The following is a 23,205-nucleotide window of genomic DNA, read 5'->3' as shown; positions in this document are numbered from 1 at the left end:
GGTGACTCTGCGAGTTTATACCCACCACATCCAAAGTAAGGGTTTTTAACTTTTTTGTACAATAAATCAAATCGTGATACTATTCAATTGGAGGTCCTGCCCTTCTTTCTCTTACACACAGTATAACGGAATCACCAGTCGACATATCCTTTGGATTATCCTGCAGTGTGGGGACATCCCCTCTTCTAAAGAGCCTTACAAACCCAGAGCCAGGGGTGATAGGGCTCTGGGACATGTGAGTTTTTCTCCTATAACTCCTATCTTTCATATTACCATTACCAGATGGTCTGCACTATTATTTGTTTTCTTTATGTTTACAGATTTATTTAGCGCGTTTTTTTGGTAACTATTATTTTGCTTTTCACATTTCTTGTGTATTGTATTTTCAAACGCTGCCATATTATCTGCATGGGATTTTAGCGCTCACTTATTGGTTATTATGTTTATCACGCAGCCCAAGTACAATTGTGTGCATCTGTGGAATTATACACTGCATGAAATCCTGGTTTTATGATGCACCAGGTATGGCATCAAACACTCACTGTTCAAGTCAACACTGCCCATATATTTATTACACATAGATATATACATACATATAGATGGACATAACATACTTTCCAGTGAAGGGGACTGCACTCCCCAAAGGGATAAAACTCCTCAAAGTTAATAATCCAAAGTATAATTGTGGTGCTGCAGGACTGTGCTTGACCCCAATCCACAGTAACAGGGTTCCAGCAAATCAAAGCATTCCAACAAAGTGACTTTAAGCTTTTTTTGGTTTTAATAATTACTTTCTTATTAAGGTATTGGTACAATGAAGATTTAACCAAGTGTATAAAAAATATATATGACGTCTGAGCAGAACCGGACTGGGTATTTTTGAATCACAGCGGCCCCCTGAGAAGGGGGCGGTGCCATAGAGGGTGTGTTATGTCATCCCTAATGACAAGCACGCCCACTATCAAAGTGAGCATGTTGGTTCAATGTGCAGAGCCCCACTGAAGAGCTCTGGCATGAGAAAAGGCCCTGTATTTGTTCTGTGCAGCGCACTGTTTGCTTTTCACTTGTCTCTGGTGTCTCCATAAGTAGAATACCAGAGGTCAAAAGGGCCAGAAAAGCTTATGGTGCATGTGGCAACGCTCCGACCTCACGACAGAAACCTGGCAGAGCTGCTGGCAAGAACTCCCCAGCCAGCGGCCGCATATCAGTGCCTGTGGGCCTGTGGGGAGATCAAAGTCACTCACATCTTTGATCTCCCCACCGGCCCATCAAGGCCCACAGACAGTCGCATCTTGTTGTTTACACAGGGCTGTATATGTTTTATAAAAACATTACACAGGGCTGTATACTTTTTTTTTTTTTTTTTTTTTAAATCAAGAACATCAGAATGCATATTAACATAGAAAGTATACACTGATCAGCCATAATATTAAAACCACTTGCCTAATATCATGTAGGTCCCCCTCAAAGTGCCGAAACGGCTCTCATGCATCGAGGCATGGACTCCACAATGCCTCTGAATGTGTCCTGTGGTATCTTGCACCAAGACATTAGCAGATGTAAGGTGTGGCCCCCAGTGAACAGATTTGTTGTTCCAGCACATCCCACAGATGCTCAATCAGATCCACATACACATGAATGCCAGGACAGATGGTACTCAGCATAACACTGCCTCCGCTGGCATGCCTTCTTCCCATAGTGCATCCTGCTGTCAACTCTTACCCAGGTAAACGACACACACGCACCTAGCCATCTATCTGATATAAAAGAAAATCTGGTCTCCTTGAATAAAAAAGAAAAAAAAAAGAAAATCTGATTCATCATGCCAGGCAACTTTCTTCAATTGCTCCATGGTTCTGTTCTGAAGCCCACACCCTATTGAAGGTGCTTTCGGACAGGGGGTATCATGGGTACTCTGACAGGCTTGTGGCTACGCAGCGTCATGTGCAGCAAATTGCAAAGTAGTGTGTGTTCTGACACTTTTTTTTTTTTTTTTTTTAAACATCCAGAATGCAGGTTTTCAGTAATTTGCCCTACAGTAGCTCACTGTGTGAACAGACCAGAGAGGCTAGCCTTCACTCCCCATGTGCATCAATGGGCCTTGGGCGCCCATGACCCAGATTCCTATTCCCTGGTTGTCCATCCTTGCACCACTTTTGTTAGGTACTAACCACTGCATACCGGAAACACCCCACAAGACTTACCGCTTTGGAGATTCTCTAACCCAGTCATCTAGCCATTAATCTTTGGCCCTTGTCAAAGTCTCTCACAGCTTTTTGCTTGCCAATTTTGTCTGCTTCAACACATTAAATTTAAGAACTGACTGTTCACTTGCTGTTTGGTATCCCACCTCTTGACAACTCCCACTGTAGTGATATAATCAATGTTATCCACTCTACTTGTCAGTGGTTGTAATGTTGTGGGTGTCAGTGGTTATAATGATCAGTGTATATATAAAAACACATATCTAATCACCCTTAACATATATATTAGTCTTCTATATCACCCAAAAATATTAATACACAATCTGACGTTCCAAAAATATATATGTATTCTACTTACAATGCAAACAGAAGTATATGCATAAAAAATGACAGATGGTACAGCTTAAAGATATTACAGAGAGAAAGAGATTTTCGATGGAAAGCAAGCACCTTTTCCAGAAAGTCATAATGAGCAGCAGTTATTTCTACTGTCTTAAAAATGACATCAGAACTTTTAGATAAAACTCTGGTCATATGAGAACACATAAGACCATCAATCCTTATGGTATACACCCTCATTCCAGACTTTTCAAGGTACAGAATAGCATATTATCATCTGTTCTTTTTAACCCATTAGACACCCATACCCAATATAACATTTACATATTTATTACACAGGATTTATTATGGTTTATAACAATCGAAATACTGGTCAAATTACTCCCGTCATTCCCCCAAAAACAAAAACATCACAGGTAGTTTTTATGTATTTTATTTAAATTGTGCTAAAATGTTTGAAGGTATGACAAATGACATTGCTGGCCCTTTATTGATGGGACTTTCACAGTAAAGCATATTAATGTACAACACATTATTATTAAGTATAGCAAATATATTATTATGCATGTCCTCTACTTTGAAATCTTGATATATAAAAATATTGTCCAACATTTTCTCTTAAACATAATTATACAACTTGGTTTCTTGGAACATTAACTCAAAAATGTTGATTACATCGCATTACCAAAATTATTATTTACGTATAGTAAATAAGCTTTACCTGTGTGCTTTTCAGGTACCACACTTAAAATATGTACAAAGTGTTGAATTTGTATTTCTAACACAATAATACAACATAAAAAGTAATGATATTTGTTGCTATAACATACCTTATGTGGCACAATTAAAACATATTCTAGGCTGCTCTGTGATTATTGACAATGATATTATTACTTTAATATACTAATTTAGGGAAAGTTGCACACAACAAACAGTGGTCATTCCTTTCACATTGTGTACATTTGTAATACTCAAAAGAATTTGCACAAAAAATAGACAATTATCAAGAAAAGTGCAGATGATGCACCGATAACTTTGTATATTGTTACCATATTCAACTGATACTGCTGGATATGGATCATAAGTACTTGAGAGTGATAACAGATTGTCATTTTACAAATTAAATATGCAGTAAAATTTGGAATTAAAAAGTGTTTCTCCAGGGTCGTCTTTTTTGCTACCTCCCTTTTCCCTTTCACTACAGACATCGCTAAAATGGAAGTTACTACTTTTGCATGAGCAATATCAATTCCATCCATCTTTGGGCTGAATTAATTTGCTGAAAATCCTCAACCAATGAATTCTGTCCAAAGTGGAACAAAACTGGTATTGCCAAAGCGGCAGGGGACTTTAGCTTTAACTGCGAAGAGAGGCCACACTGCAGGCACCCTTAGAACCAGATATGTTTCAAACCATTTAAAACGGTTTGACTCCTAATAATCGGATGGTGCCAGGGGACTCTGCACCATAACTACTACAGTGGTCTGTAGTGGTAATGGTGCTTAGAGTACCCTTTTAAGGGGAACTGAATTCCACTGAAGTTATCTAGCAATGTGGATTTTATATCATCCCCACTGGTCCTGGACTATCTGGTTGTTTGTTTTTTATCCTTGTAAACCCATTAGTTTACCAGCAAGAATTTCTTCACTATATTGTCAATGAAAAGGTAGCTGTGCAAAGCTGAACACTGAAATAAGATTCATAAAAAGTGAAAAAAAGGTCAACTTGTACAAAGCCCGACTTGCAGACTTTTATAACAAGCTACTTCACTTCAATAAGTGCAGGGGTGTAGAAATTTTTTTAAAAAATCTACTTGTCTGTCATGAAAATCATAATTTCAGATTAGGGCCCCTGCATGGAGCCCTGGGCATTTACAAGGTTATTCACAAAACTCCAAATTTTCAAAAACTAAAACTGACTGGAAAAGCTGAAGAAAAAGAATTTTGATCTGAAAATCCAAGTCACAACCTTTTGCCTCCATATTTTTCATTTAGATTTACCAGTAGTTTGCAAAAATGTAGAGTTTAATGATTAACCCAGACTGTCTCACTCTGTGCCAACCCATTGTGTATATGTGATGGCTGTGTGAGTGTCTTTTGGCTGTGAGCAATGTGTGTGTTGGCTGTGTGTAATGTGTGTGGATGTGGTATCTGGCTGGCGATGTGCGATTTGTGTGTGCTGTCTGTCTGTAGTGTGTGTGTGGTCTGTGATGCCCCTTCTGCTTAGCTTACTGCAGGGATATGATCCCTGGTGGTTGAGTGTCAGAGCGTGTTGTTTGCACCTCTGGAGGGTGGAGACCAAAGTACAGTGGTCCTTAATGAGCCCGATGCTCAGTAAGAGCACAGCTGTCGGGATTCCCAGCCTGTGCTCTAAGACATTAGTGAGTGCCAGACTGCAAGGGTCAGCACCAACCGCAAATGCAGATCACACACTACCTGACTCCATTATGGTACCCTGCAGCAACCCTGCCGCTCGCTAAGAGCAAGGCTAAAAGCACAAAAAATCTGTCTGCCCATCATTTCCTGTGTGCTCTACGCCTCTGAAAGTGAATGCTATGGAAAAGACCATGGGTCGTGTACACACAAAACTATGTATATATACAAACATACTAACCATTCAACGTTAAATATACAATTGCTGTGCATTGTTGTATATCTAAACGTTTAATATAAGTAATTAAAACTATTGTTTTAATGTCTTACTCAGACTCTTAGTCATGAGTTATAATTGCCATATGTAATTAAACTAAAAAACAAATATATACTGTCTTGGAACGCTGGATAACCGGCTGGGGTAAATAGTCAATTTCCTAAACCCTCCAGAAAGTACAGTTACCCCTGATAGGCCATAAGGTATGTGACAATCTGTAACACATTGATTCCATGAACCAGCAGCAACATCACCATCATAGGAGAAACATATATGTGCTGTATACAAGGAGGGAGGAAAGGACTCCTGCCATGGAATCTTGTGTATCCAAAAACCTTACAGGAAGAAAATTACCACTTCTACACTCTGAGCAATGTAACAAGATGTACCATACAAGTCCAGTAACAACGGTCTCTTTGATGAGGTGATATGTGCTGGTTACTAGAAGGGAGTGACCCCGGTCAAGGAGACTTGGGGGAGGGCAGGGGGTGTCCCGTAGTGTGTAACCCTGGTGTGTAATGTGGATGGTATCTAGGTTTTAGCTGGGCTTGTCAGTTGGGGAGATGGATGTGCTTTAACCATCTACACCAGGGTGTAAACCCTAGTACCAGCCTATGAGGATCAAGACGTTTGTTCTAGAACAGACATTCATCACAGTGAACCCTGTTGCGGGCACAAATTTAGCCTATGCTTCATGAAAAATTGTTTTATTCTGCCTTTTAATTCTGACTTGGGCCTAGACTATGATTTATATGTATAAAAAATAAAATTCAAATAAAAACAACAAATATGTACATGCAGATTTGGAAAATCTGTAAACTGGTTGCTAATTGGCAAGTAGCAGATCATTTTTTTAAAACCTCCATGTTTTTAGAATCTTCTACAGCAGCATGGCAGGAATCGTCAACTTTAAGCACGTCTGTGTTCACTAATAACTGCTCTTTTTCACCTTCTTGGTCACCAGATGCATGCTCTGTTAGATGTGATTGACCAGAGGTGGAGATGCCAACTGATGGCTGGAAATGTTGCACTATATGACCTAACTGCTTACCTATGTAAGCTAGCTCATTCCTTATGCCCTTGAGGTTTTTATTGGTGTATCTCTGCTGTTCCTGAATCGATGTTAATCTCTCCAATACCAGATTCATAATTTTCTCATTGGATTCCCATTGCTCTTTCTCAGCTTGCATTTTATGTTTTTGCAGAGACACTAAATTCTCTATAGAAGCTTTGACTGGGTGATGGCCTAGACTGCAAGAATTGCTAAACTGCTGTGCATTCTGCTGGTTAGTGTCTGTGATTGTTTGGGAAATGTGTTCATGTACTACACCAGATGTCTGAGATACTACTTGCTGACTTGTTAATTCCCTATCTCCTACAAGAAGTGTTTGCACTCCCACCGAATATGCATTTTGCAAACCTGTACTAATATCTGGACATGTTGATATGTGTGTTCTTGATCGAGTAGCATTAACACTCGCTGATTTAAACGGAGGATCTTCTGTTAGTTTCTGTGCTTCTTTAGATAGGGTGGATATCTTGTCAAGTTTACTGAAAAATGTCAAACCCGTGCTGGTATCTTCAGAAAACATACCGGCATCAGTGTGAAGATCTCTACAATTGCAAACTGAGCTCCCTGCTGTAGATTAAAAAAAAGGAAATGGAAATAATATATTTATTCAGCATAGTTGATGTGTCATTAGAATTATTTAGCACATAAACCAAATATGAAATCAACTTACAGAAAATATTAGAAGTACTGGGTGTGGATTCATCCTTAGATATATTCCTCTTTTTTGGCGAAGGCACAGATTTTGGAAACACCTTCAAAACTGCTCCAGAAACTGAGATGTCATTAATGCCTGGCTTCATTTTACGATGTAGATGAGATGAAGAATCTAAAGGATGAGACACCAGCTAGCATTGGAAAATGTTACATGACGCAAGAGGCATTATAATTGCATAATGTAACCCATTGATAAATATTCGTTTGAAAAAAATCTTTAAAATGGTCTTGAGAAAAGTCCCAAGTGAGGACTGAAATGTCAACTGTAACTATGTATTAAACTGAATTATACACACACTGTGCAATATTTTTGCAGCCTTAAGCCATAAATGTTTAAACAGTTTTGTTTTTTTTGTTTTTTTTGTAAAAACCTCAGTTTACATTTTTTTATAATTCTTTATTTTTCCGTGCAATGGGGTTTACAAACAAGCCTGCGGTGCCACCATAGCAGGTACAGGCATATAAAAGCAAACATTATCATGACAAGATTCAGTTGCACATGTTTTTTTTTCGTTAACAGGATGTGTACGTATGGTCATTAAGAAAAGGTTGAGTAAGTCGGCATTTGTGGTAGGCATGTTAATGAAAAAAAAAGAGCTTAAACTTTGACAATAATACAGAAGTTAAATCTGTACAGGTGCTTAATAACATAAGATAGAGTTATGTAAATTCGATTAAAGTATTGTTATGGGCAAATGCAAATATTACAAGTTTTAGAATGAAATGTTGTATTTCTTAAACTTTGTACTTTGTCTTTAAGAGATATTGCAAATTGACAAGGTGTTAGAAATGGAACATATTGTTTTTCATAGATGTTTCTTTAAGCAATAACCCCAGGTCATTACATGTTTGCGCCATTTTGCCCCAGACGAATTACAATAACAATAATGCATAAACAAGCTTCAAGGCTATACTACGACTCTTTCAGTACACAATATACTGTGGTAACCCCAAGTTAATGGAACTTCCCCAAATCCGGGAATCTCCCACGACTGTGCACTTACGTCTTAGTATAAACAACAGATAAGCTATTCAGACTTTGGGAAGCCATCTTGTCCCTTGAACTTGATGGAAGTTCCCCAGGTCCGGGAGTTTCCCATGACGTGTGCACTCGCTTCTAGTTATGGACTTTTTCATATGAACTATGGTGACTCTAAAATGACGACACCCAAGGTATAAATAAGTGTACTTTTAAATGTTAACACACAGAGGAGAGACTTGGAGACAGACGCTGCTCCATCTTAAAATGACTGAGAGGCTGACATGATGACATGTTCAGAAGGGTATGTTAACCTATTAATGATATCTGCAAGCATTTAATTTCATCTTATAAACTCTGCTATAATGGATTTGATATGTCTATATTTATATTTTTATATAATAAATATCTAAAAGACAAAATCTATGGCTTCCAAGACAATCCTTATTTTATATTGTATTCTCAATTATTTACACATGTTAAATAGAGGATCTCTTACTAACTATATAACATTATGGCTAAGATATCTGTATGGTTAGCCCTGCTAAGTTCTATGCTTTAAGACATTATAGAGGTAAATAAGGGAACCGCAAGCGGTTACAGTTGGCGACCACGAAGGGACTTGTACTTGGAAGCGTTAAATAAAAAATAATAAATACCTCTTATACGTAAGAGAAGACACAATACTTTGTCATGGCACAAGTCTTGAAATATCAAGAATCTATTGAGCTATTTGCAGCCCAGACTCAGAGAGAGATCTTCATCATTAGAGATGATTTTAATGTGAACTTGTACAATGCACTTTAAGTTCTGGTGACAGGTACATTGTAATTAGCATACAATGCTGAAATTGTGGATCTTAATATCATAAGAGAGCAAATATACATATTTGGTAAACTCCCTGATATGCCTAATACACCAGCACAGCATTGCCCATTAGTTCCAGGACAGTGGATTGCAGGCAGAGGGGTATGTTCTCTTTGTAGCTGCGTAGTATGCATGCGCAGGAAAAAGATTAATGCAAAATGTTGTCAAAAGAAAAGTGATAAGACAGAGCGATGAATTTGAAGTCTAATTTCAAGAATGCATAGAAAATTGCATTATGGCTTAATGAAAACATTCATGCAACAGACAGACAGGACTTTTAATTATTGAATTACTGCGTTCTGGATTCTAATGTCCACTATATATGAAAAGTTTCATAAAACAGTGATAATTTCCATATTGTCAGTTACGCTAGCTGTTGATTGAAAATCAGGAATTATAACAGCATAACTATTTTTGGAGTCTGGAGTTTCCAGCCAAGGTTGCGGAGATACAGAGACATGTAAACATTCCAAGGAATTGAGAAGTCGTTGGTTTATATTCCAAATTATGAACAACATTATTACATACAGCCATAAAGAGAAAGACATGGCTTTTAATACATTCAGTGCAGTACAATGCAGTACACTGCAGCATATATTTTATATAATATATGCTAACTAGCTCATATTTGTTCCTAAACAGAGTTGAAATTATACTACCCTCCTAGAAAAAATGCAACCGGTGGTTATACATCCTTTGCTTCCCTAAATGCTCTGCAAAAATAAATATTTATAAAATGATTAAAAATAATATATATGTAAGATAAATCAGGGCAAAATAAAATTGTAACTACACAGGATCTCTGATAACTTTTAAACTGAACTTATTAAAGGCTTATTTAAATAAAATGTTAAATACATTTACAGCTTTAAATGTGACCAAAAGATACTAAATGATGTGTTAAGCAGCCAGCCCAATTCACTAGAATAGCATAAGTATTCTACTATTTAAAGTGCACAATCCCTGCACATAATGACTTTGCTTACTCAGGTACAGTCTTTAGTCGATTGCAATGGCAGGATTAAAATCCACCAATTTTAAAAGGGAAAGTTTACTTAAATAAGTGGTACTATCCCACTGTACCTGTATTGCTAGCAGTAAGGAAATTAGAACAATGATATTGTACTACTGACTGTAATCAGATCAGACACACGTAATCTCAGTAAATTTCATAAACTAGGTTTTCATAAAATAATATAAAATAAGATTAAATATCAAAGTTGTTTATATATAAATACACCAATGTTGTTTATAAATAAATGTATATAGACTAGGTAGTAAGAGCATTTACATGCATTCAGCAGCCTGCTCTCTCAGAGTCAGAAACGGATTTATAAAAAAATAAAAATAAAGAATAGGTTTTAAAAAAAAGTCCACAGTCAACCACACATGATGGGTAAAATAATTGCTTCTTTAAAAGCTATATGCTGCCGCAATTATGTATATAAATACAGATTAAGGCACAGCGTAGAAAAAATACAGTTTCAAATCTCATATATGGGGATTCAGTTCCACGACATATTGGTGTATCTTACACTAATTCCAGTGGTAGATAGTGCTAATGCTGAAAGAGGCCAATTTTAATAATAATAATAATAATAATAATAATAATAATAATAATAATAATAAGTTGTAAGAGCATTGTGAATATATATAATGCAAAATTAATTGGATATTGCAAAGCCTGCAATATTCTAAACAGACATTAAAATCTAAGAAAAAAGAAAAATAATAATGCATAAAGAATAATGCATAAAAAAATGCAGTGTCAATTAAAGTGATAATACTCTGATATATTAAATCACATTGCATATCATATATCTGCTATATGAAAAGTATAATTAAGGTAACTTTACTGTCCAAAGCCCCCTCACATCTATTTTATAGAATCTATACTTTTCTGTGGTCACCTCCAAAGGGGCCTCTGAAACTGGGGGGCTAAGAAGGGTGCTCATCCTAAGAGGAATCAGATTTCACACTTAAAATAAAATAAAATAAAATAAAAAAATATAATAATAGAAGAGGTATTGTGGGAACATCCAGAACATGCATTTTGTATATAAACTTAATTTGCAGATATTTATGCCTTAAAGACATATAAAGGATATTTCATTAAATATGCAGGTATCTTTAAAAATTAGGCAATGTTAAAAATAAATAAATAATAATAAATATATATATTTTTACCACAATATAAACAGCTTTGTTAAACAGATTTAAGTACAAGTACTTATGTCAAGAAATATACAGAATACATTTACAACAGGCAAGTTTAGCATAAATGCAAAGTTGTTGTTTTTTGGGGATTTATTATTGCCCAAGAAATCTCTGAACATATTCAGAATTTTTGACAGCAGCAAGTAAGACAGCAGATTGCAATGGACACCATTACAATATTGCTTTACCGATTGAGGTCAGAGCTTTAAAAAATAAATAAATAAATAAATATTCTATGGCCCGCTAGACCACTGGCTTTTAATGAACAGTTTGCACAACACTTATAACATAGTTTGTTATACTGCACATTATAGCTGTGACATAATATACAGGGTAAAAATACTATTTCACTGTTTAATAGACTTACCAAGTATTTAAGGACGACATGTTTCTTGCAAAGTCATCTGGACTTTGAGGGAGTTTCTAACTATGTTTAATTAAATAATTAATTTACTAAAGAAAAGAAAAAAGGTTTTGTTTTTTTCCCCTGCAAGTGAATATTCAGCGCAAGGTCATTTTGTGTTCACAGACTATTCGGATTTTAAAAAAGCTGTTCTTTATCTCACACTACGAACGGCCTTGTAATTCCTATCCACACTAAAAGTTGGCTTTTAAATGTTATTGTTTTAACTTTAATATTTCATAGTTAATACAGAGGATAAAGTAATTTAGAGAAAGTATATTGAAAGTATATTAATTGATAGGATTTCATTTATCTATTTTGGTCCACTGATCTCGAGTCTCAGTCTGGTGTTCAAATAGTTTTTCTTACGCTACGTCGTGTGTTTATATCCACAACTGCATGTTGCTTTGTGGAAACAAATTGAAAGCCTGGCATTGTAATACGTGTATGGACATGCTTATAACAAAGCATGGGCCCTCTCCTCATATAGTTGGCCGTTAACAGGCACTTTGATGCAATGTGTCTGTGGTCACTGGATCACATCGCATACCCTATCTCTCAGTCATGATGCAGAGTTTATGCTTGCAAGGATATCCAGACCTTATCCACCTGGTATCCGTATAAATACTCCTATCGTTTAGAGGGGTTAATTATATAATAACCATTGAAGGTAATATGTTGGTTGTTCTTCCTATAGAGGAAAGATAGACTTGCCCTAAAAGCTTTTTCATGGCTAGGACAAGCTCTTATAGAGAGAGGTAATGTACTTCTGACTCCTGAAAAGGAATATTGATGGTCCAATATGGGATATACTGTAATTCATGTGTTTAGTAATCATAAGCATTTGCTTATTGCCACATTACTGATGTACTGTTTATTGAAATATTAATATCTAACGTACTTTTTGAATTACTATACATTGGAAGTTATCAACATCTCATGGTTATGAATATGCTTTTGTATGTGTTGATGCATGTACCAGGTTTACTTGGATATATCCTGTGCGAAGTGCAACCTCTGATGCCACGTTTTCTAGTCTCACTTCCTTAGTATGCATTTGATAATCCCAGGACCATCCATTTGGATGGTGGTCCTGCAGTTACTGCAAAGGAAACCTAAAACTGGGCAACCACATTTGGGTTACTTTGGGATTTCAGTGCCCCAACCACCCCCAAAGTAGTGGGGTTGTGGTCTGGGAAAATGCTGAGGTTAAATGATTATTAACCAAGTTACTAGTTGCTTGCCCCACACAGTGGTAGTATCTATTTATTCCTATGGTACAGGTGAGCATTCACAACATACCTGATGATACAAATGGTGAGACACCATATGAAATGTTACATGTTTTTCACTGACAGACATATTTCTGCACCAGGGAGAGCTTAGAACCATTGGTTCTATTAGAGAAATTTAGGGAATTATTTTTTTCAGCCCATCTCACCATGCACCACCAACTTTTTCTTACTGTTGGCCAGTTTGTCCTGGAGAGGGTGACTCCGAGAACTTTTACTACAGAGAACAATCAGAGCCAACAGAGAACAGTAAGTTTTGATATTTTACTAACAGGACGTTCACAGAACCACTGACTGCTGACACAGTGAATGCTGTTAAAGATGACAAGATAAAACAAACAGAGGATGACAGAAATGCCACCAGAACACAGCCACCAGAATCATAGCCACATAACAGACTGAATCATGATCTGACATCTGAACCTGCAAATGTGAAGGAGAAAGGATGAACAGACAGGCGTGATACATTCACAGTTAACATGGAATGTATGAAAAATGAATCATCAACATCATTATAAGAAAGACTCTGGAGAAATCAGAGACTGAACCTGAATTATCTTATACAGTAAGAAAGAAATCCAAAGATGGAAGCAAAAGGATGCTAGAAAATTGGCTATGGTGTTTCCTTCTTACAATCTGCAGCATCATCATAACATCAACCCTAGCTGTCGTTTTAAAACTGCATTGGGATTATGTTAACAAGCAGGAAGCGCCTGAACTGAATTTGACTGCACATTATACAAGTTCTTTGATCGTGAGGACTTCCTCCAAGAACTCTCTCAAAAGGAGAGACACCGCTCACAGTGCAATGATTGCTAATGTGACCTACACTGGTATTTCACAAGGAACCTATTGAGATCATTCCAAAAAACGATTATACATGAGAAAGATGTGATTGGACTATTACAAATCCTAATAATGGACTCAACGATGATGGCAAAGCATGCTGAAATCAGAAAAAGATGGGACAGATGCTTGTGAAAGACTTTGGATGCACCTATGAAGGTGATGTAAGAAAAGACTATGCAATATAGTTTATCATTGAATGACTACCGCAAACAGCCTTCTTATGCTGAAAAGAAGTGCTATGCTAATTCTGGACATTGCTATTATCCAGACAGAAGATGACCGGAAAAAGAAATAAAGGCTGAAAATTGTCAACACCCAGCTGTTTCTCAAGATGGAACATGGTACTGAGAAAACCTGATTGACTATCAAAGCGCCTCACAGTACAAGACACAGATTGTTGCCTACAACTCAGAAAACGTGGTTAATAGGAAGGAGCAGAAGAAGAGGAATATAGATTTCCTACTGGAGTGAAAACCATGCTGGAACAATATTCGGCAACAATGAACTTTACAATGACATTTGGTGGCATATGAATTTGAATTTGGAAGAAACATATCAATTAACGAAAGAAACCTTGATGCAATTAATAAATAATAACAACACAGGCCTACTAAGAGCAGATGCCCTGCCAAGAGAATGGAATATAAAAGGCCAGCAACATCTTTCAGAAACCTGACATCATGGGACACTTGTACTAAAGCACGATTTGCAGCTTTTCTTAAACTCTACATATTATTTACATACTTGCAAAGCAAAGAACTCCTGTAAACATAAACACAGAGACATTGATACAACAAGGAATCTGTAATGGTTCTGTTGCAGATGTGATCTACCGATGTACTCCTTGCTCTTTTGGTATAACTATACCAATCAAAACGTTAAATGGCTCCATAGAATCAAACGACAAAGGATTTTTACTATATTCTGGACTTCCAGGAATGTGGTGCATGGACAGAAAAATTATAATTACTAAAGCAATCATGCTATTTTTTTCCCTGTATCAGAAATGTGTCAGTGACAATGTGTAATATAATACAGATACTATAATTAATGGTATAAAATAAACACATAATGTGTTAATTACAAAGGTGGATAGACTTTGTGAATATCTGAAACGCAATTGAAAATTACTGCTAAAATGCCAAATGCAGCTGCAGTATGGCCTACAAACAAATATATTAGATAAAGTATAAGAGCATAACAGCTAATTACCCAGATAAATAATTGAATCATGATAGTTAAAGATCATATGATTACAATAACAACTGCAATAACGTTTAAACTTGAGAAGAAAATGTGAACTGTTCTTATTAAATCAGAAACTACTCGTTATCCGTATAAGTTTGCAGAGTGGTATAATTAATATAAGTGAAGTACTTCAACAGTTAAAACTTAACTGAAAGACAGGCAGAAACTTTACTTCACCTATCATAAAGTTTATTTACAATGATAAACATATTCATTCTGCCATAGCTAAGGCCAGCCAATGGAAATCAAAGAGTATTATGGATTAACCCGTCCAGGTGATATACATGATGATTTTGGAAATTGATCATTTAGGTCACCTATTGCAAACAGGTGAAAAGATGTCAAAGATATAAATTCAACATCCATACCACTCTATGTATATATATTAAAATACACGTAATCAAATATTTTATCGGTTTTTCAAATACCAAGGAATTGTTATTTGGTTTGTGATGGTTAAAGGTACATAACGCCACCTATACAAAGGTAGAGTCAAAATATAAATACCTTCAATATTGTATCTGAGTGCTTTCTTAACTCACTTTTAGAAATAATAAATATCCAAATCATCTTAAGCCACACCCAACAGCCACTGAAAAATATACTTAAACAATTAAGATTCTCATTGTTAAGCATCCAATCTTTCCATAATGGCTGTCAGATCTTGGTAAAAATAAAAATAAAATTCAATATTTGGGTGTTTCTGGTATTTTAAGCCACTAATAACTGTAGTTATTATATTATCTAACCATAACTTAGGGAATAAGTTGTCTTCTCCCTAACAGGACAAAGAAAGATAAATAATGTCATATTTCCAATTATCAACTATTCTAAATATATTGAGACATTTTGAATAAAAGAGTATTTTTATCATTTAAAGATAATGTAATTTTGCATACCATTGTGAACAAAGGCGGTAAATACTGTTTCAAAGTATCCTTATATCTCTAAATCATATACAATGGTTTATCTTTAAAACAAAACACTACAAAGATTAACTATGTTACTATTTCATCTATCATCATTATTATACAAAGTATAACAACAAATGTAAAGATTTTTCCACAGATTTTACCTGTTAACATTTTTAGCACAACAGCACCTGATGTCATTGAGATGTCTATCACTAAGATGTGACAAAGATTCCAATCCAGCAAAAAGAGGCGTTCTTGAGATCCCACTTCGATTGCTGTATCAACATAACATTTACTATAATGGGAACCATGTCACTTAAGACAATGTCTTGGATGTCTTGGAAGCGCTGTAAATTAATTTATTCCGTAAAATAATATTGGAGAGTATCCAATCTATACACATCATAAACGGTGTAAAAATGTTTCATGAAAAAAACAAAATAAAAAAACAAAAGACAAAGACAAATACCAACACCATCACCACAGTGATAACAGATAATGCTGATTCAAAATCTGCAACCAATTCTAGCCAAGTATTTGGAAAGCTGGACTCTACAACCTATACTCTACAACAAATACCCGGGTATTCTACAAACACAACCTCCAGCAATATATCTAAGGAATGTAAACTTCTACAGGCCTTTACAAACTTTGAATTACAAATACAATTACTACTTTTAACTTTGGATTACAATTCGTATCTGGATCCATCCAAGAATATCTTACTCTAGAACTTGGTGTTCTTTTCAATTCTTTCCCAGTCAAAAGCTTTGCTCATTTTAATCAACCACCTTTACAGGCAAAGATCACACTACGGATATTTTACTGTTACAACAATGATCAAAGATGCTGGGAGCACAAAAAACCTAGACTGTTGGAGAACTTTGGTTCACTAATTTAAGGAAGAAATTGTCTACAATGACCACAGTTTAATGGAGAGGGTGTTATGGGCAAATGCAAATATTACAAGTTTTAGAATGAAATGTTGTATTTCTTAAACTGTGTACTTTGTCTTTAAGAGATATTGCAAATTGACAAGGTGTTAGAAATGGAACATATTGTTTTTCATAGATGTTTCTTTAAGCAATAACCCCAGGTCATTACATGTTTGCGCCATTTTGCCCCAAACGAATTACAATAACAATAATGCATAAACAAGCTTCAAGGCTATACTACGACTCTTTCAGTACACAATATACTGTGGTAACCCCAAGTTAATGGAACTTCCCCAAATCCGGGAATCTCCCACGACTGTGCACTTACGTCTTAGTATAAACAACAGATAAGCTATTCAGACTTTGGGAAGCCATCTTGTCCCTTGAACTTGATGGAAGTTCCCCAGGTCCGGGAGTTTCCCATGACGTGTGCACTCGCTTCTAGTTATGGACTTTTTCATATGAACTATGGTGACTCTAAAATGACGACACCCAAGGTATAAATAAGTGTACTTTTAAATGTTAACACACAGAGGAGAGACTTGGAGACAGACGCTGCTCCATCTTAAAATGACTGAGAGGCTGACATGATGACATGTTCAGAAGGGTATGTTAACCTATTAATGATATCTGCAAGCATTTAATTTCATCTTATAAACTCTGCTATAATGGATTTGATATGTCTATATTTATATTTTTATATAATAAATATCTAAAAGACAAAATCTATGGCTTCCAAGACAATCCTTATTTTATATTGTATTCTCAATTATTTACACATGTTAAATAGAGGATCTCTTACTAACTATATAACATTATGGCTAAGATATCTGTATGGTTAGCCCTGCTAAGTTCTATGCTTTAAGACATTATAGAGGTAAATAAGGGAACCGCAAGCGGTTACAGTATACTGGACCATGATATCCACTGAGCTACATCCCCACGACATAGCAAACATAGGGAGTCTCCAGGCCATTAAAGCTATTGCCTATGGTGAGGAAGCAAAGCAATCGTGGTGCGTTAGAAGGCCTGCATGGGGCTGCTTAGCTGATGCCTATTTCTTTTTTTTTTTTTTTGGTTTATAATTCTTTATTTTTGTGCATGTAGTACAAGCACTGTCGAGTGTCATGTCAGCATGAGCTTTTAACACAACATTGTACAATTTGAGTCAGCCCTATGGCACTAGCGGGTTATGTACCTTTTAAATTTATGACATGAGTGAACTGGTGCTTATATACATATTGTAGGTAACACTGAGATCTGAGCGTGCTGACTAGTATGTCTACTGCCAGAGATGCTACAATAAAGAGAAGGTAAGTGAGGGTATGTGTGTGTTCGTAGCTTGGTAATGTATACGGTTTCCCTACGCAGTTGGGTGTCCTATGTTCTAGTGTGGCCAATTGTCCGACCTAACCAGGGTGTGTGTGGGGGGACCACGTGACTCTATTGCACTGCAAAACCTGAGAATGGGTTTTTGTCTGACAGTGGGTAGCCTCATGCATATATTTTACATAAGATGCCAATAACAGAACTCCCTCCCTCAAAACCTAATTTATTTGACTTTATTTATTGACTGAGCACTTTTGACTAAACTACACTAAAGCATCACCTCCTTAGATACTTATAGAAAAAGGACCATTGTTTTATTCCTCTGGGACTTTTTAAGTATTTCCAAGTTATTTCTTTCACTATTTGGTTTTACTGTATATATATATATATATATATATATATATATATGTTAAAAGGCCTGAACTTGTGGAGGCCTGAATTTGTGGGAGGAGTAAGTCCCCTACTTAAACTCCCAGCCCCTACTCACCTCTGCCTTTCAGCTGATTGTTTTGTCCCCATAGCAACCAGCACTTCCTGTCCAGCTTCCCTCCAGATTTTTTTCCTGTTTCCAGCAGTCAGACGTCCTGACCAGTCCTCCGTCCGTTTGAGGCCTTCCACTCGGTTCCCGGTCAAGGTACCCGGTTTCCGGTCACGAGACCGGTACGTTCACGTAAGTTAGGCGTAGGAAATAGCGCCCCGCTATTTCCCGCCATTCGGGCCTAAAAACGTAGGGGTAGGCTCCCTCTATCATATTCGTACAAATACACGCTTTTTTAACCGATTTCAGTGTTCACGCCAAAACAGACGAACGCTCGGCACTTTATCACTGCTTTTACATATTCGTACGGAAACTACCTAATCTATTATTATTTATATACACAGTAATATTATTACGGGCATTCTCTTATTTCCATTTGGTCACCCAGGACCAATCTATTTCGTACGATTAAAACACAAACACCTTGCTCTAAATCCATATTCGGCTAGTTCTTATTCAAATAGGCTACAGTATGCACTAAGTTCTATTTCACGAATTCTACTTTTCTTTACATATATTCCCTGTTCGGTCATATTGCTACTGATACCTTTTTTTTTGTCAGTTTGGGGATATAATTAGCTTGTTTAAAAATCTGCCTTGTGATTTTCTATGTTAACCAGTTAATTTGTTTTACTACTTTTTAAAATATCCACGTCTATCATAAACGTACGGTTTCTATACACTGTGGCAGGATGGCCAGGCTTGTCACAAACTTCAAATGCAACAGTCAGGATAAAATAGTACTGCAGTTTGTTACTTTCCACAATATATACAAGGTTGTGCTCTCCCACAAAAGAAAACAAAAAGAAAATAAATCCTACTCCAACTTGGAGACTTACTAAACAGTATTACTAACTATCCAACTGGCCAGCTAATCTAGTTCCCAGTTTTAAACAAAATGAAATACAGCACTTTAAGCAGGTTTCACACAGTACCTTTGTCTCAGGCTTAACTACCTTCTCTCTCCCAGCTGTTAGACTCCCTGATGTCTTCAGAGGCTAACCTTTTAAAACCCCAGTGCTGGTTAATTACATTCACCTGGTATATAACATTCAAGGGGTGACTCCCACCAATTAACCCCATCATGCTGGGAATAGAGAGCACTCCAATCTATTACTAACATAGAAAGCCTCTCTGATCTTGCCACAACACATATTTACCTATTAAACACTTCATTTTGTCACATATACTAATAAATACTGTTTATAAACACAATATCCGGCACATAAACGTCTGTACTATTCATTTTCCATATAATCACGCTGTCACATATTTTTGGCTTTACAGACTGCATCGGTTTCTCGCTTTTTCTGCGCTAAAGTTGTTTATTTCAAGGTCTTTTATTACAGGAACAGGTATTGTATTTTATCACTTTGCATTATAAAGCCATAGGCCTAAAATGTTTACATATTGGGTTTTATTACTTACCTCCACACCTGTCGTTAACTATGGAATTTTTCTTCGGTTAACCCTTAGCTCCAGTATTATTCTAGGCTTCCCCCGGTTCTACACAGTTAAACCGTTTCGCATAACGTAATTTCTTTACGTCAAACCAAGGTATAGTTCACAACTCGTTTGTTACTACACCTCATATAAAACCTATCACGGTCTCAAGTTCATTACTACTTTTCCACAGGCTTACGCCCACGGTACGTTAATTCTTTACTATTATTTCTACTCAGACATACGGTCATACAGCCATCAGGCTCCGGAAAACACCAAAACCTGACCCGGTACTCAGCCATACCTTCAGGTACTTACGTCTATACCCAAATACGTCCAATCGTCACCCCAAGGCCTCATCCAGCCTTCTCACAAATATCTATTTCAGCCCAGTCACACACTTAAACCTTCCAGATCCCTCAATGCAGGATCTCACGTTGCGCCCCTAACAAACAACCTACTCCCAATTCAAATCATACGCCACCACGATACGCATAAATACGTCAACATCTGTCTTAAAGCCTCAGGACTCTTCCTCAAGGACAGCATAAGACGAGACTTACCACACTTATTACCACCAGAAGGTTCCAGATACCATTCGCAAGAAGTCAAGGTTAGTATCTACACAACATTCCAGTCCTCTCACCTTATCCTTAAATATACAATCGAACTGGCTACAGGGTCTAGGCTAATGCCTTAGCGCACCCTATCAGAAAACCCGTCCCAGCGAGGCCTTCCATCCCCCCCCCCCACCTCAACACGGAGGTACGGCCCCACGCCCAAATCATAGTTACAAGCCTCGCATGCCCTACTACAGGGCGCTAGTCAGGGCCTCACCTGTCACGGCCACACGTTTTGATTTCTCTCTACTGTCACCGAGAGGCCAACATCCCGCCACCACGTCTGTGGCAACTACGTCATAAGCCAAATCATAGGTAGAGCCTCTCACCGCCACTTGGCATTAGCAGGGCCTCACCTATCCAAACATTCAACAGTTAAGTTTTTCGCTTTGGCATCTAGCATTACAGTCCAGTTCTTCCATATACACCACCCCACATACCCCGCCTACTTACCTTACGCCCCTTCTAATATATCTTTCACATAATCATTCCTTTTAGAATGTCCCAAGAACCTATTCCAACCAAAGAATTGACAGAAGAAACTCCATTCACGCCTACCAGACCCGGGTCTCCAGGCGAATCACTCACTCTTTCAACCCCCACGTCCTTGAGAGCATGGACTATTCCCAAAATTACGGCCGAGCTTAGGCTCAGGGGAATCCCCTTTCCGGCCACAGCTAGGAAGGCTGAACTTTAGAGGCTACTTACTCACCAAGCCCCCGAGCCCAGGCCAGGGACTAGCTCTCAAGGACAACCACCAAGCAACAGCACGGCCACCCAGGATACCCTGGCAGAGATCTTGGCCAATCTACAGACCCTCAATAGCAGGCTATCTAAGGTGGAAAGCGCCATCTCCTCCCCAGGTACTACCACGGTAGTCGCAGTCGCTTTCACAGCTGTACCTACTATACCAACATGCCCTCCTATACTCCCCCCTCCAGCACCGGGCACAACCATTACACCATTTGAGTCACCAGCACACTCCGTCCCTGACTCTATCAGGAAAGATATCCTAGACGGGAAGGATGTGTGTCTGGTGTCCTTGCTCATAGCCTCACAGGATGTACTTGAGAACAAGGCATTCAATTACGGTGATATCTCTGTGGTGCTCAAGACAAGGGATCCCAGGCTTAATCATCTGGTGGATTATCTCACCACAGGGTTCACTAAAGGGTTTCTCACGGGTATTGTAGCCATTCCCCCAGGTACACTAGAATGCCCTTATCTCCAGTCAGCACGTTTAGACCCAGTCTCCATAGACACTCTCATTGCCTCTGAAATCACCAACGGTTTCATGATCGGCCCCTTCACCTCTTCACCATTCTCCTCCTGGCGCACTAACCCCATTGGTATTGCTATTCACAAATATTCTAAAAAAAAAAAAAAAAAAAGTCTAATTATTGATTTATCGGCACCGCACTCCTCTTTTGTTCCAAGCATAAACGCACTCATTCCAGCAGACGAATTCTCACTTCAGTACGTAACCATCAACGACGCCATACAGTCCATCATATCATCTGGTAATTGACCCTGGCTTAGCAAAATGGACATCACAAACGCGTTTAAATTACTACCCATGCACCCCTCACTCTGGCACTTACACGGTGTTAAATGGCGAGGGAAATATTACTTCTCTACACGACTCACTATCGGTTCTCGAAGCAGCCCCAAACTGTTCGACATTTTCGCAGAGTCACTATGCTGGCTGCTTCTGAACGTCACCAGGTGTCACTCCGTTATCCACTACCTCAACGACTTTTTACTAATAGAGCCAGGGTCACCTTCACCCACAGCAATCAGAAGCACTACTGCACTATTTTCCACACTTGGAGTCCCTTTGTCCATAGCCAAAACTATAGGCCCCACAACTAAATTGACCTTTCTGGGGATAGAACTGGACTCGGTTAACCTCAGAGCTAGCCTCCCCCACGACAAACTGTCACGTTTGAGAGGGGAGATGACTTGTTCCTGCGGAATGATGTTTGCACTAGAATAATAACTTCAGTCCCTTCTCGGATCCCTGAACTTTGCGATGCGCATCATTCCGCAGGGAAGGTCTTTCATATCCAGACTCCTTTGCCTGCTGCACGGAGTTCCGGACTCTGGCACAGTTTCTTTGGACCCCCACGCCAAGGCTGACTTAGCTATGTGGGGGAAGTTTTTGAAGGACTGGAATGGAATCTCCATGTTTATTCCCCCTCTCTCCACCTCTTCACCCATCATCCACACAGACGCAGCAGCCAATACCGGTTTTGCAGCCATTTTTGGGAACCACTGGTTCAGGGGCCATTGGCCCACTGATACGGATGCCTTGCCAGGATTCAGAGAGACCTCAGCACTATTTGAAATTTATCCCATTGTGGCGGCCGCACACACCTGGGGTCATCTCTGGTCTGGCAAGGCAGTCAAATGCTACTCTGATAACTCGGCAGCTTGCGAAATCGTGAACAAAGGGCGATCATCTTCCCTGACCATCATGCGGCTGATTCGCAAGCTGACCTGGTTGGCAGCATCCGGCCAGTTTCACTTAGTTTGTTTTCACATCCCGGGTATTCACAACACGGCCGCTGACGCTCTTTCTCGTTCTCAATTT

General features: G+C 38.0%; 1 protein-coding gene across 1 annotated transcript in view; it reads right to left on the bottom strand.

The window, feature by feature from the left end:
• Nucleotides 1-2,972: 2,972 nt before the first annotated feature.
• LOC134587102 (uncharacterized) overlaps nucleotides 2,973-23,205 on the bottom strand; it is a 161,611-nt gene continuing 141,378 nt past the window's right edge. The window contains exons 8-9 of the mRNA XM_063443225.1: nucleotides 6,935-7,090; nucleotides 2,973-6,831 (exon numbers count right to left, since the gene is read on the bottom strand). Of these exons, the coding sequence (XP_063299295.1) occupies nucleotides 6,038-6,831; nucleotides 6,935-7,090 (950 nt within the window). The 3' untranslated portion in view covers nucleotides 2,973-6,037. The remainder of the gene's footprint in view (nucleotides 6,832-6,934; nucleotides 7,091-23,205) is intronic.

Source organism: Pelobates fuscus, chromosome 2, assembly GCF_036172605.1.
Source record: "Pelobates fuscus isolate aPelFus1 chromosome 2, aPelFus1.pri, whole genome shotgun sequence".
Taxonomy (NCBI): domain Eukaryota; kingdom Metazoa; phylum Chordata; class Amphibia; order Anura; family Pelobatidae; genus Pelobates; species Pelobates fuscus.
The sequence above is the reverse complement of the archived record's forward strand: the minus strand, read 5'-3'. Positions and strand labels throughout refer to the sequence as shown.